A 19,028-nucleotide genomic window follows, 5' to 3' on the forward strand; every position below is an offset into this window, starting at 1 on the left:
GCAATTGTACAACTACACTGTACCATAAAGTAGTAAACTAATGCTATTGTAGAATTACACTGTTTTAATACTGTGCCGTAATATTGTACCGTGTAGATTTACATTGCTGTAAGCTCTACTGCCTGTATAAAGTAGTACAACTACTGCCTGTATAAAGTAATACAACTACTGCCTGTATAAAGTAGTACAACTACTGCCTGTATAAAGTAGTACAACTACTGCCTGTATAAAGTAGTACAGCTATTACCTGTATAAAGTAGTACAACTACTGCCTGTAGAAAATAATACAACTACTGCCTGTATAAAGTAATACAACTACTGCCTATGTAAATTAATACAACTACTGCCTGTATAAAGTAGTACAACTATTGCCTGTATAAAGTAGTACAACTATTGCCTATGTAAAGTAGTACAACTAATGCCTATGTAAAGTAGTACAACTACTGCCTGTATAAAGTAGTACAACTACTGCCTATATAAAGTAGTTCAACAACTGCCTGTATAAAGTAATACAACTACTGCCTGTATAAAGTAGTACAACTACTGCCTATATAAAGTAGTTCAACAACTGCCTGTATAAAATAATACAACTACTGCCTGTATACAGCAATACAACTAATGCCTACTTAAAGTAGTACAACTACTGCCGCTGTACTGAAGTCCACACTAGGATCTCCTACTCTCACTCAACTACATCATGGTCGCATGTTTGATCTGATAGCAGGCTTTAAGACACGACATTCTTCTTTAGAGGAGAATATATGTGTGTAAGTGGGACGGTGTGTGAGTGGGGGGGGGGGGATAATTAAAGAAAGGGTGGGGAGGGGGAAGGTTAAATGACAAGGTCGACAATATTTTGGGAAATTAAAACAGAAATGGTTAGCAGCGGCTTATAGGGAAACACTTCACATAACCATCAAAGTTAGGTATTGATTGGTTACAGATCTATGTAAGATATTGTTTCAGTTTTGTAAACACTAAACTTGCCCCAGTCTTAAAATCTCTACGCCATCTTTTCCCTCTCCCCATCCGGCTTTGTTAAGCATCACTATACAGCTTAACTTTTTATAAAATTTGACCTCTTGATAAAGTTAACTCGTAAAACCTAACAACTTTATATGCTTTAGGCCTCACTCTATACAGGTTTTTTAAAAATCTATTTTTATTCTTATAATAAAAACACTTAGCCTAGATCGTACATTGTTTTATGAGCCTTAGTTTTCCTTAAGACTCGCAGTTGACAATTGCATTCAGTGTATCTGTCACACTTATTGTGAGCAGGCTAAAACGCCGCTCGCACGCCGGCAGTTCAAGTGACTGAGGCAGTCTATAAATAGACTGACGACGACACTCAAGTAGTGTGTCCGTAAGAATGTGTTGAGCGACGGTGAAATAAAATGTGCTCAAAATGGATTTACATTGTGCGCTGCATAGTTACATAGGATTAACGCAATTATGTATGTATTGTACTAAGCTCGTAGCTTAATATACACATATGTGTATGTGATATATATACATTATTTGTCCCAATATAAAATTATAAATATGTACATATTTACGTATATAAGTATATATTTATATACAGGTCTATATATATATATATATATATATATATATATATATATATATATATATATATATATATATATATATAGTTCTATATATGATATATAATGAGATATACGTGTAGATACAAAAAATTTCTCGCCCCATATATATATATATATATATATATATATATATATATATATATATATATATATATATATATATATATATATATATATATATATATATAGTATATTACGTGTATATGTTAATGTTTATGGGTGTGTATTATGTATTGTTTTTTTTTTACATATGTAGCCTCACTCCAGTGGCGGAACTAGAAAAAATGGGCCACCCCGCAAAAAATTTTTTGGGCCCCCCATATATGTATATATATATATATATATATATATATATATATATATATATATATATATATATATATATATATATATATATATATATATATATATATATATATATATATATATATATATATATATATATATATATATATAAAACAAGGTTCGCTCTCAATTTTTAAAAAAAATTCCATCTGGTACACGAATAAATCAGAGGTTTTCCAACACACGAGCTGGCCCCTTTCAGTTTTCCAAGTGAGAAGCACGGACTTTCTAAATCTAGTCCAACACACCAAACTGAGGCTTTCATCAAAACGTTACTAACCGTGTGCCCTGTTTTCCAGAAGTTGAATTAAATGTTAACAATGTCGGCAGTTCATTTCTTGAATCTTTGGGCGCGGGTTTGTCCACACTACCAACTAGACACGCCAAGGCATGCTGTAAATCCCTCGGCGACGGTCCAGGTGTCAGGGGAGTCACGGGGCTCTTGGAGTTACCGGTTACATTACTGCACGGGTGATGGGTGTGACACATTATTTCTTCCGGCAGAGCTCCCCCCCCCTCCCCTCCCCCGAAAACAGTCTACCCTGGAAGAAACATTGGTGCGACACCTAATTAGATTTAGTCTTATTTAGACTTATTCCTAGTGTTGTGGGAACGACTGTCTGTGGGGGCCAACTTGCTCATATGTGATGCGCTCAGGATGACATTGACGCCGTTTGTATTCAAGTAGTAACCTCATCCGCTTATGCAGGATCACGGGGCGCTAAATCACATATTTCCGTTAGGAGTCCCCACTCCAATAAGTACAAATGTTAGGCCTATGACAGAAACCTTTGCGGGGCTGTACTCAACAGCTTCCCAAGTTTTCATGGCGATTGGGTGAATGATGCAGTAATGCATAATAGAGAGAAAAATGTTTTTCACATGTACAACTGTATGTGGCCAGGTCACGCGTTGGATAACCTTCTGATTTAGGGGAGGGGGGGGGGGGGTTAACAAAAAGCCAGACCCTCACACACCCCCACCTCAATGACTATTAATAATGTTCAATTAATTCTAAACGTTCTAATTAATTTCTAAATAATTATATAAAAAATAATCTTACCTGCCCTGTTTAGTGAATTAGATGTGCCTAATACTATGAAAGTAAATTAATATGTGTTGACTAGATCTAGTGCTGTCTAGTGTCTGACAAAATGTACTGAAGTGGTGAATCGTACGGTTAGGAAGCAGTTCATAAACGATACATTTATCTCCTCGATACTTGTGAGGCTAAGAAAGAGGGATGGGATAGGGGTCGGCTCGGGAAAAAAACTTGAAAGAGACAACAAAACGCCTTGATCTATGTACGTCAGCATCGCCCATTGTAAAACTTACTCAGGGTAGATAATTTGAAGTATAGGCCTTAAAAGTTTACTATGATATTTCTTGTAAAATCAAAAACAAGTAAACGTATATAAAACTGAAGTTTCTAGTATTATATTATTTTTTAAAAATTATTTGTAGGATACAAGATAGTACAGGATACAAATTCAACCACTATCACAAACACATATTAACATTGAAAAATGTACAATGGATTTCGGGTCCCCTACCAATGCCGCAAATAAAAACCGCGCATCATGAAAGCCCACTTCATATGTAGCGGCTTTTCGTGCTATGGACTTTGTTGTTTTTTTAAAAAGAATTTTGCCGGCGACAGCGTGTTTGATTGTAGGGAAATAGAACTCGGCCTTGACGATGGTTAAAAAATACAACTATAAATAACTGTTTTAAATATGTAAAAAATTTGTCGACAATTTTTAACCCCCTTTTTGGTCCCCATCCCCTGCCCCATCCGCCACAGTACAGTTTGGAGGATCGGTCAAACAGTTACGTGTCCTCTATTTCGCTATCAAAGGGAGGGGGGGGGGGCAACGAGTCAAAGAAGTCATTCAAAATTTGAAGAGTTGCCTATATTTTACACTGTAGTTTGTGTAATGGATTTTATCTTTTGCGGAAGACCGTGGTATAGTGACTGTAAAATAAAGATAATCGTACCGCAGCTACAGTGTTTTTCTTTTACAAACCAAATATTAAGGCAAAAATTAAATTCAAAATTTTTAAAAAATATTAATTTTGGTCAGCCGTGGGCCCCTAAACGGCCTGCCCCCCCCTCCCCCCCCCCCTCCCCGCGCGCATTGCGGGGTCTGGCGGGACTGTAGTTCCGCCCCTGTTCATCAGGTAAATGAACAACTACTGACTAGTGTCTTTAACAAAATATGCAGAAGTGGTCAGTTTACAGTTCATAGACGGTTCGTTAATCTATGCATTACATCTTATTGTAAGAGTAACGGTGTGGTGAGGGGTAGAGGTGAGGGGTAGGGGGGAGGGGGGGGGAAGAGAGAGTTGGGAAGGGGACAAGAAAGCGCCGATAAACATCTACATCAATAGTGCCGACTTTTTCCGATCGTCTAGAAGACCAGGATAGTCGCCTCGCCGCAACATTTCCCCAGCCCGATTTCAAAGCGTACCGGCACAGTCAAATTTCAGATGCTTCGTCTTTGAAGTTGTCTATATGTCTGGCGGTCTCTCGAGCTATAGTCTGTGCATTTTTCTCACAGACGTTTGCCGACTATCGTGTTTGTTTGTAACTGTAGAAGAAAGATAATTCGACCTCCACCTAATTTTTTTTTTAAATTTTTAAAAAAATAATTTAGCCAGGATTTTTGGGCCCCCAATTGGTCTGGGCCCCCCCGCATTGCGGGGTCTGGCGGCACTGTAGTTCCGCCCCTGCCTCACTCATGTATATCTATAAATATTACATCACGACTATAATAATATTCATGTCAACATTGCAAATCGGGCACAAGCATGATTTAAACAAAAGATTTTTTTTCTAAACTCCACCGTAACAAATACAACAGGACTGACTTCCTAAAGCTTTCGTTTAATTAAGTCAAGGGTCCACTCCATCCCCCAATCTTTGAGTGTCAGAGCAGGCAAATTGTGCACACATTTAGCACAGGGTTAAAATATTACACCTACACTTGGGGGATACACACATACATACACACAAACACACAACACACACACACATATATACACACACAACACGCACATATACACATGTGTTTATATATTTATATATATATATATATATGTGTGTGTGTGTGTGTATGTGTGTGTGTATGTATTTGTATTTAAATCTAGATAAATGTATAAATAAATGTATATATATATATATATATATATATATATATATATATATATATATATATATATATATATATATATATATATATATATATATATGTTTATATATATATATATATATATATATATATATATATATATATATATATATATATATATATATATATATATATATATATATATATATATATATGTTTATATATATATATATATATATATATATATATATATATATATATATATATATATATATATATATATATATATATATATATATATATAAATCCATCTATACGTATTACGAGGAAATACGTTCTACTGTGTGAAGAGGGTTTGAGAGTTTGTTAAGAGGTTATATAACTTGCATCACCATTAAAGACTGCAATGACTGCACTTTTAAACTTCAAATTAAAATCTGAATCCGAAGTGTTAATAATATACTGTCATCAGCGATATTAGTTACTCAAACCTACCTAGCTATTTAGTTACTCGATAAAACACCTATTCGCAGCCTTCAACCCATTCCTCCAGCCTTTGACCTAACAGCCCCATCCACTCCCCCCCCCCCACCCCCCCCACCTCCACATTATCTAAGGATTATATATTGCAGTATTTCATCGATATTTTCGTTGAGCCAATATTTGCACGAACCGCCGATTCGCTTCTATTTTCACTTTGTTGACTGTTCGCTGCGCGGCGATTCTCCCGAAGAATTCTCGTCTGCTTCCGTTGAACTTTGACGTCTGACAAGATCAAACGCGCGCGAAACGTTGTTAAAATGACGTTTTGTGATATTACTTTGTTACATTTTTTAATTTTGTTAATTATACGTTTTAATAATCAATGAAACAAAAATAAAACGAACTAATGATAATTTTATTAATATATACACTTAATTGCAGTAGTAAAAACTTGGCCTGAATTGCACAAAAATCTGGTAACATTGTTAAGATATCGAACAGTCAATTATTGGCCGGGTAGGTATCTTATCATTGACAGACAATCCATTTTTACACACCATTTTATTATGACTAGTTAAGGAAGTTCATCAAAAATACGATGAGTAAAGTTATATTGAATTACATGTATGCAATTTGAATTGGATTTTACATGCTTTTATTTAACTTGCGTCCTCTGTCGGTGGTGCTTTTGTCGTCATAGATCAAAACGGGCTGGCGAAATTTCGAGCATTTCTAACCAAACAATTTCTCTACAATTCGGCACGAGGTTCAATACCCGATGACAATGCAATTTCACATCGAATTTGACTGACTAATTGGATGACTAATTAATTTTTTATGAATTAATTACATTTCCCCCCCCCCCCGAAATTTTTTTACCGCCCCCCCCCCGAACGAAATGAAATTTATATAATTTATATAGAAAATATATACTTTTAACAGTGTCCGCCCCCCCCCCCTCCCCGAAGAAAGTTTACCGCCCCCCCCCCCCCCGAAGATTTCAAGTGCCCCCCCCCCCCCCCCCGGAGAAAAAATCTGGAAGAAACACTGGTCTTCTACTTCTCTTATACGTGCATTAATATTAACAAAGGTATCCAAAAGATAATAGAGTGACTCTTGCTTTTCCTTAAAGCTATTTAAATAGTAGTGTATTATAATATATTTAAAGAAAAACATTTATTTTCTCATTTTTAGTGTTATAGTCTATTCCTCATGCCTACTAATCATCAGAATCAAATTAGCTCAAAGCTTTAAATCCAGTTTCAAGATTTTAACGAAATTCGTACTTCCTTAGGATGTATTAAAGCCTTGCTTCGCGTGCAGTTAAATCTCTTTTCTCCCCCCCCCCCCCTCAATCTCTCCGGCCGGTTAGCCTTCAAAACAGCTGTGTTTGTATAACAACAATTTTTTCTTTCTCAAAAACCCAAGCGCAGTAATTCTTGATTGAGCGATATGGAAGATAACTCCAAAAAAAAAATGTGTCTATAAAATGTTGTCTTAGCGCTAACATAATAAACTATGGTTGAAATTCTAATTAAGTATTTACTTTTCGTTAATAGTAAACTTGTTTTTGGTCATATTTCCTTTTAGGTTTTTTTTAGTGATATAGACCTTATCCCTCCAACCCCCTAGTCTACCTTTTAATATTTTACACAGGCAATACATCATTAAAGCAACACAAACTAAAATAGTGTTTCAAAAAAATATCCCGGTTTATTGAACCCGATGTGATGCCATACAACTTAATTAATAAACAGAGTAAGTTAGTTAAAAAAAAAACAGCTAATCATGGGTTACTTTTAGGGCGTCGTATCGGCTGATGTATACAGTATCGGCTCTTCTTCGTTCTTAATTTTAAGGTTGAAGGGATCCCCTCCAACACAGTTAAGAATACGTGTCTACTGGTTATGCGCCATTGAGGCCAATGACTCCGATTTCGGCCTGATTTTCTCTTATGAATTGCTTCCATAGCTTTTGTAGAACAAACTACAAGGCAGCAGTTTTTTTTTTTTTTGAGTTGTCTCTCCTAGAAGAGTGGCTGTCCCCAGCTAACGAGTCTCATCTGCCCGAAAGTTCGAACTCGAGACTTTTAGGTTTAGAAGCCATGAGCTTTACCGACTCAACCATGCCGACCCCTCAGTATCAGGAGATCTATCCAGTAACGGTTAAAAATTCCATCTAGTTCCGTCTTATACCTGACTCTAGACTCTAGACCAGGGGTCTCCAAACTACGGCCCGCGGGCCGGATGCGGCCCGCGAGGTCATCTCATCCGGCCCTCGGAGATCTTTTAGCCCACGGAAAAAAAATGTTTGTTGTATGTGGCTGAGGAAAAATGCCACCCCAATGAGATGCCTGGAAGAAACTCTGGCCCCCGAACTTATATTTGATAGTTAATGCGGCCCTCGGACTGAAAAGTTTGGAGACCCCTGCTCTAGACCAACAAAATAAAGACTTTCGAGTATACTATTCTACACGTTCAGACGCAGAGTCGCAGGTTTAGATGAACTCTGATGAACACTACTTCACCTGTCACTCTCGGCACCAAGAAGCATAGCACCCGTTTTTTTCTGGTAACCAAGGTCCCAATAAGTATAACAATACATCTAGCGATCCAGTGGGTTTTTTGTGTGGTCTTATTAAAACTTATATTACTATTTTACAAAATTAAAAACTATCTCCTTTAACTAGAGTGTAAAAAAATGTAGCTTATATTCAGAAAGTAAAATAATAGTAAAACTTTGAGGGATATCCATAAATATTTCGTGTGAGAAAAAATATTCCTTCTTAAAATGGCGTGTGTAGGCTTGTGTAATTAACTTACATAAAATCACTGCCTAGAAAACGAGTAAAAAAACAATATGATGTAGCTGATCGATATTATTGATTGCCCCCTTGACTGATGACCCTTTGATTTATATTTTCTTCAATCCTCGCTGCGCGATTCACTTTGACTTGACGTCTTGACAAGTACCTGGCAACGTGCTCGCGATGCGCTATACACATGCACTTTATTTGCCAGTTTGGAGTGGAGTAGCCCCAAGTGCCAAGCCTCACGTCACAGCGACCAACTGCGCCATTCTAGTACGGGCTAGATATTTGCCGAGGACTAGAGCCTAGGAGAGAGAGAGCCAGGAGTCAAATATTTCGGTCACTTTTTGGTCTTCTCGTGTTAATGGTAAAAAACAAATCAAAGGCGGGCCTATAATGGGGGAGGGGGGAATAATCGAAGACAAAGAATGAGACCACTTATTTTAATTCCTGTTATTTTAGATAGTTTACATCTATTTGTAAAAAAAAAATAATCTCCTCGCACACTCACACACCCTCTCTCTTTTTCTCTCTCTCTCATACACACATACACACACACGCGCATGCGCGCGCACACACACACACACACACACACACACGTGATCAAACGTGTGCTATGGCGTACTAAATGTAAACAGAGAACTATTTGTCTGCATCAGAAACTCAAAGATCACTGCAACAGTAGGCCCGATTAACTGCCTGTATCAAGCCTGGTGTTATATTTAAAAAAAAAATGCTTTTAAATGTTTAGTTTATCACCAGCTTAGTCTATGTTTAAAGCAATAAAAGAAAAAAAAAAGAAAAATATTAATGCTTTGGTTATACTGTCCACGAAGTTAAATATTATAGCCCCATATTTTAATGTATTTATTTTATAAACCAGTGGTGGGTAAATTTAATGGTAGTAAATTAAATTGTCCTGAGTTAGGGTTTAACACATGTGTTTAATGTTGTTTTTTTTACGTCGTCATTGGTCAGTGTCCATTAAAATTAACTCGGCTTAAATTTAATTGTTTTGATTTGCGTTAAATATATTAGTGTAGTGTTAGCATTTAGGTTTATGTTAGGTTCGTTTTCTGTACCCTTTGCGATCGGTTCAGTGCTATTGTTAGTGTATCTATGTTTTCGGTGGGGTTTTTAGCGCAATTGCCATACTGGACAATTGCGATTATTAACTCGTCAAGGATGGATGTGTGTCCGATGTGTGTCCGCAGCTTTAAGTCGTATCTCCTCCTCAACGAAGCAATATCGAGGACTAGTTCCAAAAGCAAATATGTTAAGCAAGTTCCGAGGATGATTGTGGGCCAAAAAAATTCCCGGAATTCCTTCCTGGATTTCCCAGAAAAGCCAAAAAACCTCGGAAAAAATGCAGTTTTTGGCCCATATCTCGGCAACCAGACCACTTAGGGACTTGAAACATTTACCAATCGATTCCTTCGATAATTTAGAACAATATTGCCGAAGAAAGTTTTCAAAAATATTCTTTCGTTCGGTCACAAAAAATTAATTAAGGAAATTGCGCTTAAATTGTCACTAGACTTTTTATTAACTTGTTTTGTTTGTTGAGAATAAAACTAATTAAAAATAATCTTCCACGACATATAACTTTATAAAGAGCACCGTTTTCGAAGAACTGCGTTGTTTCTACTAATGTAACAAAACAATTTCGTATAGAAGATAAGAATCTGATAACCAGTCCATGCATGTACGCAAGTCGCCGCCTATGTATGATAGGAACAGCTGTAGCGATTTGTTGTGAAACTGAACTAGCTCCCAAACGTGGGTCGGTTTAAAATTGGCCCGTTGACACCTGACGATGCTAATCTGGTCACGTGATACTGGTCTGCAGGTTATTCTGGGATGATCAGCTCAGAGTTAGTCTGTCATAAAGGCATGTTACACACTCAGGCCGATTCATTAGAAATGAACATTTTAACTCTTAAAAAACGGACAATGTACTGACAAATTTTCTGCAAGTCTTTTTTTATATTCTGGACTATGATGATTTTCCGTCGGTAAGATTTTATTTTTAATTTCCTTCTGACTAATAATAGACACGCTTAATAACTGACACGGTAGTCAAGAAACTAATTAGATTAATGACTCAAAATAGAGAATAGCACAAAAAATGAGCGTTTTAAAATATTCAAATAATACAAGCATAAAAAACCTGTATAATAATAAACGCTAAAAATGAAAATACAACTTATCTATTTCTTTAATAAAAGCATTGGTAGCCAAATTGTGAAATTGTGTAGGAGATTTAATGAACGGCCAATGCTTTCAATAACTAAAGCAAATTAGTTTTATTAATCTTATTTTCATCGCATTTAAAACTTTATTATTATAACGATTTTTATACTTGTTTTGTGTTCCGCATTTTAGTAATTCGTTTTAAGTTAAGTTTACACATCCAGTGTTTCTTCCAGACTTTTTTTCTCCGGTGGGGGGGGGGGGGACCTGAAATTTTTTTTTTTGGGGGGGGGGGGGAGGGAAAGATAGACTTTCTTCGAGGGGGGGGACACTGTTAATAGTATATATTTTCTATATACATTTCATTTCGTTCGGGGGGGGGGGGGGGGGCGCCGACCCCCCCCCCCCCCCCCCCCCGAAGAGATGCCTGGAAGAAACTCTGTACACATTATACGACTAAAACATTTAATAACCGATCAGTAGCTTGCAATCTCTAAAAGACAAGTTAGTATCCTCCCCTTTGTAGTCAGTGTTCGACGCTCATGCAGATATTTAATCATTTAATTACTGAAATTAATAATCTTTTAATTACATTTTAAAGACGAATCTAATAAATAGTTAAGACAAAATTAGATATTATTGCGCTGTATTCGGAGACGAACATATCTGGAAAGTTGGAACGAAATCGTTACATTAGAAGTGGGCCAAACTTAAATTGCATGATTTGTTACAAAACAACAAGCAAACAGCAAGCAAACAAACCAAAAAGCAGTGTGAACTTAATACAAGCTTGTGAATGGTAGACCACAGCTTTTCCCCATTAAAAATAAAAGGCAACGACAAATTTTATCGTTGCAGTAGCTATAACGACGTAAGTTATGATCAACATGCATCACATTTTCGGACAATATCTGTTATTGTAAGAGATTCTGAAGTGTGTTAGCGGGTGGGTCGTCCATAAGGACATTAGGGTGGAGGGATAGTCGTTTGAAAATTAGTTAATACGGTTAAGGTTTTTTTTTTCAGAGCACATCATTATAATTGTATAGGATGCATCGTGAGATTTGTGTGGCGAACAAATGATTTGATGATGTCGCGCGTTTTTAACTTGTCAATAACCAAGGCTATATTGGTGATACATTTGATGTGTGGATATCAACCCAGTCTCAACTACCACCCCTCCATTCAGTCAACATGATTCCATAAAAGTCGACATTTGTTGTATTCCCCCCCCCCCCTCTCGACCATATGAATTCATAACTAGATGACCCATATTGTATTATACGGGTTAGGGAATATACAGAATCTATAGATTCAAGACTTTTCTTTGATCTTCTGTATTCTAATTTCTTTTAATATTCAGAATGGTTGCATGAATAAGCTGCACAGCAGGCGTACCCATCCTAATACACATTAACGGCTCTACAATAACTTTTCTAATGACGTACCATTTCGGTCATTTATTGACAATAACAATTCATTAAGTGCCTAATTGTGTCGGGTCTAAATGGGCTACTATTGTTGATTGATTTGTGCACGATTCATTGGGTTAGACGTCCCATTCGTTTGTGTATGACACTTTATGTTTCACTATTTAAAATTTGTTAATATAACATTTTGGCATTAATATCTCAATTAGTTATTGCGTAAAACATCAACATCAGTCTTAAATTGTAATATTGAAGGGGATTTTCCACAAAGTTCAATTACGTATTATGTGTCGACGTGTTATGCGGCATATGCAGTTTCTTCCAGGTCGAAAAAAGTCTACCCCCCTTCCCTCGAACGAAATGGAATTTATATAGAAAATATATACTTTTTACGGTGTCTCCCCCCCCCCCCCCCGAAAATTTTAAGTGCCACCCCGGAGGGGGGGGGGGGGAGAAAGACTGGAAGAAACACTTGGCATATGGTCTGTTAGCTCTGACTTCAGCCTGCTTTTTTCCCCTGCTGTCTTTACTTCCATACCCTTTGTCTAACCAAGATCAAACTACAGGGGGGGGGGGTCCAATTTTTTACCGTGGACAAACTTTCGATTTGCACCCCCCCCCCCCCCTCAAACTTTCGATTTGCACCCCCCCCCCCCTCAAACTTTCGATACTTTTTATATATATACCGAGGGGTCTATGGGGGGGGGGGTATGACCCCCCTGCCTACGCCACTGTACAGCAGTCGCCGAGCTATGGTTGTATACAGTGACGTCATTTGGTCGCGATCAACCTTGGAAGGTAACTCAAGATGTCACTTTCCCCACAACAATTTTGGATTTTTTATTTATTTTTTTTAAACCCACTGCTTAGGCCTATTATTTTAACAGGATTGAATAGTGTTTGTAAATTTTTTTTTTTTACACCCAATGCTTATTATTTTAACAGCATTAAATATTGTTCGTAAATGTTTTTAAAATATTGTTTGTACATTTTTTTTTACACACACTGCTTATTATTTCAATAGGATAAAATATTGTTAGTAAATTTTTTTTTAAATCAAATGCTTATTGTTTTAACTGGATAAAATATTGTTTGCTAATTTTGGATTTTTTTTTCTAAGAGTGTATCCCATCAATTCCCCAGCCCATCCCTCTACATTATGACGATGTTTTTTTTTTTCGACAGCATTTTAAAATGTCTAGCTACAGTCAAAGCGTAAACATTTTGGATTTTAAAAATTAATGATTTTAGGCCTACAGAAACAATTAATTCTACTTTCATCCATAAAAATATGCTTATTACATAAATTTAAATGGACTTCTTCTGACGAGGAGCTAAGTCAAAGTTCATGGTACTGGTTAAAAATTGAGAATCTAAAACGATTTTTTTCCATACAGGTGGACGGGTAGAATATTCTGGAAAGGCTATCATCACACCCTCGATGAAGCAGACGTGTACGATGTTCTCCCCCAAGACAGAACGGTCAAATTATCAAATAATCTTGCCAGGTAGGTTAACGTCTTATTTTTTAAATTTTGTTTCGTTGAAAAAAAAATCGATTTTAAAAAATATTGTTATTTTAGTCTGCTCATTCAGTATCACAACAGTCAACATACACAAGTTCAATATTAGGCCTAGTTAAGTAAATACTGTCAAATTCATTGTTATAACTAGTATGATAATTTTTTTTCAAAGTGAGGATTGCATAATAATAAAGTTAATCTGAGTATATATAAGGACTTGCTAAAAGGATAGTGCTTACTTTAATATAGAATCAAATATAATAGTTCTGCATCTATTTATGAATGTTAGGTGCTTGAGTAGTGTCCCTTGAATTATAAATGTAAAAAAATAAATTTCGATCGGCATATTATTTTCAAACTTGTGACTTGAAACATAAGACATTAAAAAGCTAGTAAAAACAGAATATGATTACTATTAGTGCCAGTACAATAGGGCATATTTTATTTAAAAATCAATTAGACTACTTCATACTGGCGAGTGTGTGATTTTGTATGTGTGTGTTACAATTTTTTTCATATATATGACAGCTTGCCTTAGTTAAGTTAAGTTAAGTAAAACTACGGTTTCACGCATGCGTTTTTATGCATACGTTTCCTAAGCATAAATAAAAATGACTGCATTTTTACAAGACTAGTATTTTTGCAGAGGCCATTAAAAAGCCACCCCTGCCAAAATGGTAAACGGAAAAAAAGTCACAGGAAAAAAAAACACAAAAAAAAAGTCACAGTTTTTGCTAGGAAAAAAAGTCACAGAAAAAAAGTCACAGTGGAAAAATTTTATCGGAAAAAAAGTCACAGAAATAAAGTCACAGAAAAAAAGTCACAAAAATCTTTTTAGAAATCTTTTTATTAATTTGTTAAGAATTGTAAATTTTGTATGTTTATTGTTGTGGGTTGTATTTTTTGATAGCATAAATTATTTATAGACGTTAAAAGCATTATGATTTATAACAATTGTAAGTAAAAATACTCTAAGATAATTAACATAACAATCTCAACTTTTGTTACGTATTTAGTTAAATACGCGGTAGAAAAGTTAACTATAAAAGAAATTTAGGCACATTTTGCTGTAGGCTATTCTCTGGTCGGCCTCTCCTCGGTAGGCATTGTCCGAACATATTTGTGTTGTTGACGTTATACGTCAATGACAGCCTTTGAACCTTGTCGGCTTTCTGTTTTGATCCTAAGTTTTGTTATGTAATGAGCGTGATTAATGTGGGCAGTAAAGGTGGTTGAACTAAACATAACTATTGTTGCCATGAGTTGAGGGCAGTAATTCAGATGACCTTACCATTTCACGGTAATTTAATTAAAAAAAACACGATGAAAACTGTGGACATTCTATTAAATGCTATAAATATTATGTTTAACATAATTACAATCTACATAATTCATACTAAATATTTTTAGATGAATTATAAAAATTACTAGGCGTATACAACCTACACACTTTACATTACATTTAATTAATCCTAAGTTAATTTGCACTCTCTGAATATTTAATACATAAAAGTATTATCAAATTCAATGCAAATATATATTTGTGACTTTTTTTCCTGTGACTTTTTTTCCTGTGACTTTTTTTCTGTGTTTTTTTTTCCTGTGTTTTTTTTTCCTGTGACTTTTTTTCCTACAATCGCCAAAATCTGGCAGGTTCCTGAAACAATTAGAATTGTTTTATTTTCACGTAATAGTATTTTACTCTTTTTCAACAAACATGTTTATATATATATATATATATATATATATATATATATATATATATATATATATATATATATATATATATATATATATATATATAGCCTACATATATGTATTTAATGTATTTATAGTCTATATATATGGGCCTATACAATTTGGCTACATATTAATTTTTTTTAAACTATTTTTTATAATTATTAACTGTTGCCTTGACTTATATTTAAAATATTGTTACTTTTATCCAATCAGACAATGGGAAAAGGAACTTTATAACTACAAAACTGGAGGAAGGCCAAAGCTGACCAGAGCCCTATGGAGATGTTACCGCACACAAATTTTGACTTTCACGCTCCTCATATTTCTAGAGGTAGTAGATTTAGGTCTATGCTCTATTTTCTTGATTAAGACTGATAGTAGTTTAAAATCTATAGGCTACTAAAGACAAACATTGGATTCTTCTCATCGTTATGATAAGGTGTCGGATTAGGTTGGGTTTTTTTTGTAATAAGAATAACAATCTAGATTTAAATATTATTTCTACAATTTCTAGTACCACTAGCCAAGTAACTTAACATAACATAAATACAGAAGAGATCTTGTATTACAACTGACTACAATTTACTATGCCTAGATATTAATATTATATGATAAAGTGTGATTCTTTCAAGCAAATAATAGGAAAAAAGAAATTGGCAATAGAAAAAATATATTACTCTTAACTACTTGCAATTTTTAGGAGTGTAATAATAATTCTGCTTGAAAATTAAATAAAACAGTATGACAAGACTGAGAAGAACATGTAAATGTATAACTAAATAACACTTTTGAAAAACTTGTAAAAAATTGTAACTTCCCTTAACTCACACAGCTTTATTGGATACCCAGTTTCAGGGGAGTTAACTGGCCATAAAGCTAGCCACTTTGTATACCTTAATAGTTCTCATTCTTTTATTAAATTTTACCTGTTTATTTGTAATGTCAGGGTAAACAATTTTTAACCTTGGCTAAACAAATAAATAGCCAGAGTTATATAAAACAGTGAGTAGTAATTGCTTATTTATTCTTTCTTAGTTGGGCAATAACATTTAATCAATACTAATATGTTAATAAATATTTTGAATATGTAATAATTTAATCTTGTTGTTCACTTTTCAAGGAATGCATTCGTTTAGTCCAAGCTGTGCTTATGGGAATGTTTATCCAGCTTTTTGAGGTTGATGACACCCAAAACAACACAATGACCTTTGCCAGCACTAGAAGCAATCAAACTATCGCCAGACCAGACATCTTTTTACTCATCACATTCATCATCTTGTCCTACCTAGTCAGCATTTTCCTTGATCACAATTTTTTCCATCATGGTTATAGGATGAGAGTGGCTACCACGTCATTAATATACAGAAAAGTGAGTTGAGATGAAATTTTTAAAATTATTATATATACCTATGGAAAAGTTGAGTTCGAATCCAGGTTCAAGTCAGTAGACCGTCCCTGAGTCCGCCCAACTATGATGGGTACCTAAAGCATGTTAGGGAAAGTAAAGTAGTTTTTTATTCTAAATTAATGGGGAGATGGCAAAATTAATAGGGAAGAAATGGAAGGCAATGGTGGAGGCCCTATGTTCCATAAGGAGCAAAGAGGATTAAGTCAAGTAAGTCAACGGGGTATTCCAGATAGACAAAATATTTGGCAAACCTATATTTCCATGCTCTGTATGTTTCCTTGTTCTGAGAAATTGCTCTTATTACCGACCATCTTACATCATTACAAAAAGCCATCAGAACCCATCCCTAAAATGATGTCACACATCAGCCTACAAACCCCCTCCCCCATTTTTTTCTATAGCAATTTGAATTTTTTTTTAAAACATCAATTTGTTTGTAAAATATCAACTGAGCTCAGTCAAAATAAAGTAAATCAATCAATTGCTACTATAATTCACAAAAAGTGTAAAATAGTAGGAAAAATTCAGTCTTTAACAATGCAACAGTGTGACATCACACTTTCTGACCCCCCCCCCCCCCTTCCACCTCATCATATCTCATGACAAAATCCAAACACACTTCCCCCCTAGGAGTGTAATGTTTCATGGATGACCCCTAAGTCTATATAACTAATGATTAATATTTATATTTTTAAGGCTTTACATATTGCACATGGCTAAGTTAAATAAATAAAAATAAAAAATTGTTTTAAACTGAATCAATCACATAAAACTATTTTCTTTTTTTCAACATATTTTGCATGTAACAGCTGGTGGCCAATGTTGGTGCAACAGCTGAAATATTTATTCTCTTGTTGCAAAAATTTAGACAAGTTCAATGCAGGTGCTACCATAGAATAAGTGGTATATTGGGGCCAAGTAGTAATTTATATGTATGGGACTACTGAATTCAATAACTCACTGGGGGGTCGGTGTGGTAGACTCCGTCAAGCTCATGGCTGCTAAACTGAAAAGTCTCGAGTTTAAACCCTCTGGCAGATGAGGCTCATTAGCTGGGGACAGCCACTCTTCTAGGAGAGACAACTCCAAAATTAAACAAGTGCTGCCTTGTAGTTTGTTCTGGGTTGGACAAAGGCTATGGAAGCAAATCCAAAAAGAAAAGCAGGCTGAAATCTGAGACAATGGCCTCAATGGTGAATAACCAGTTGACACGTATACTTAATTATGTTGGATGGGATCCCTTTCAATACTAAAATTAAGAACGAAGAAGAAGAATAACTCACCAATAAATAAATGTTATTTTACAGGTAATGAGGATGTGCAGCTCTTCATTGAAGCCTGCAACCATGGAGACAATTATGAATCTTGTTACAAAAGAAATGGATGTTTTCCCAGTGGTAATGTAAAATAATTAACTTTGGTTACAGCCATATTTGGAATTTAAAAAGTTATAATGTATCAAAAGTAAAAGTTGAGTACCCTTGTAAATAGTTCTTAGGACAGATGAAGGAGAGTTTATCTATTTTGTTGCGCAGCCTCCTCCCCTTTCCATCCACATAAAAGAAGAGTAGTGTGGTCAGTACTTAGCTTAGAATGTTACTTTTTCTGATTTGTCAATTACACATCAAAACTGGGTTCTACTAACTTGAGCCCAAGAATTGATCAAATAACTTTAATATCAATTATAAGTGTGCATCATCACTCTACCAAGCTTTTCCATGTGGTATTAATTTTTATTCTTAAAACTTTATAAACTTATTTATAAAACAGTTTTTAAGATTGTACAATTAATATTTTGTCAAAATTTTGCTTTTTAATTAGGTGGTGTTACCAGCAACTTATATTATGATTGGACCAGTACAGTTAGCAGTCACATGTTATCTGCTCTGGGATTGGTTAGATCTAGGTCCAGCTAGTGTTACAAGTTTAATCATTCTGTTCTTCATGTTTCCTTTACAAGTCATCATGGGACGCCTATCTCGAATACTAAGGTATGTTGGCATATCATCTTGGCATACCTTACTTTAACATCATTTCTAATTTATTTTGATTAGAAAATTATTGAGTGCCGTAACTTTTGATCTTTTGACAGAGAAAGACTGGACAGCCTTACCAACAGTAGGCTTCGACATCTTCAGCTGGTTATATCTGGACTGGAAGAAATGAAAACTTCTAATTTAGGAGAGTTCTGTGTGAAAGTAATTGGCAGAGCAAGAAAGTAAGAATAAAATTTATTATAATTAAATTATTTTTCATTTGAAATAAAATTTCTTTCCTATTCACTTTATTTTTCAAACTTAAAACATAAACACCTCTTCTGCTTTATTTCTAGAGTGCTCTGATGCATTTCTGCTTT

The 19,028-nt window shown here is 35.0% G+C and overlaps 1 protein-coding gene across 1 annotated transcript in view; it reads left to right on the top strand.

The window, feature by feature from the left end:
• Positions 1-1,376: 1,376 nt before the first annotated feature.
• The window catches only part of LOC131950896 (ATP-binding cassette sub-family C member 4), a 29,435-nt gene continuing 11,783 nt past the window's right edge, over positions 1,377-19,028 (top strand). The window contains exons 1-7 of the mRNA XM_059313099.1: positions 1,377-1,457; positions 13,399-13,509; positions 15,478-15,595; positions 16,385-16,633; positions 17,980-18,069; positions 18,494-18,663; positions 18,765-18,890. Of these exons, the coding sequence (XP_059169082.1) occupies positions 1,456-1,457; positions 13,399-13,509; positions 15,478-15,595; positions 16,385-16,633; positions 17,980-18,069; positions 18,494-18,663; positions 18,765-18,890 (866 nt within the window). The 5' untranslated portion in view covers positions 1,377-1,455. The remainder of the gene's footprint in view (positions 1,458-13,398; positions 13,510-15,477; positions 15,596-16,384; positions 16,634-17,979; positions 18,070-18,493; positions 18,664-18,764; positions 18,891-19,028) is intronic.

Source organism: Physella acuta, unplaced genomic scaffold (genome assembly GCF_028476545.2).
Source record: "Physella acuta isolate Inbredline_101_S28 unplaced genomic scaffold, ASM2847654v3 ptg000785l, whole genome shotgun sequence".
Lineage (NCBI taxonomy): Eukaryota > Metazoa > Mollusca > Gastropoda > Physidae > Physella > Physella acuta.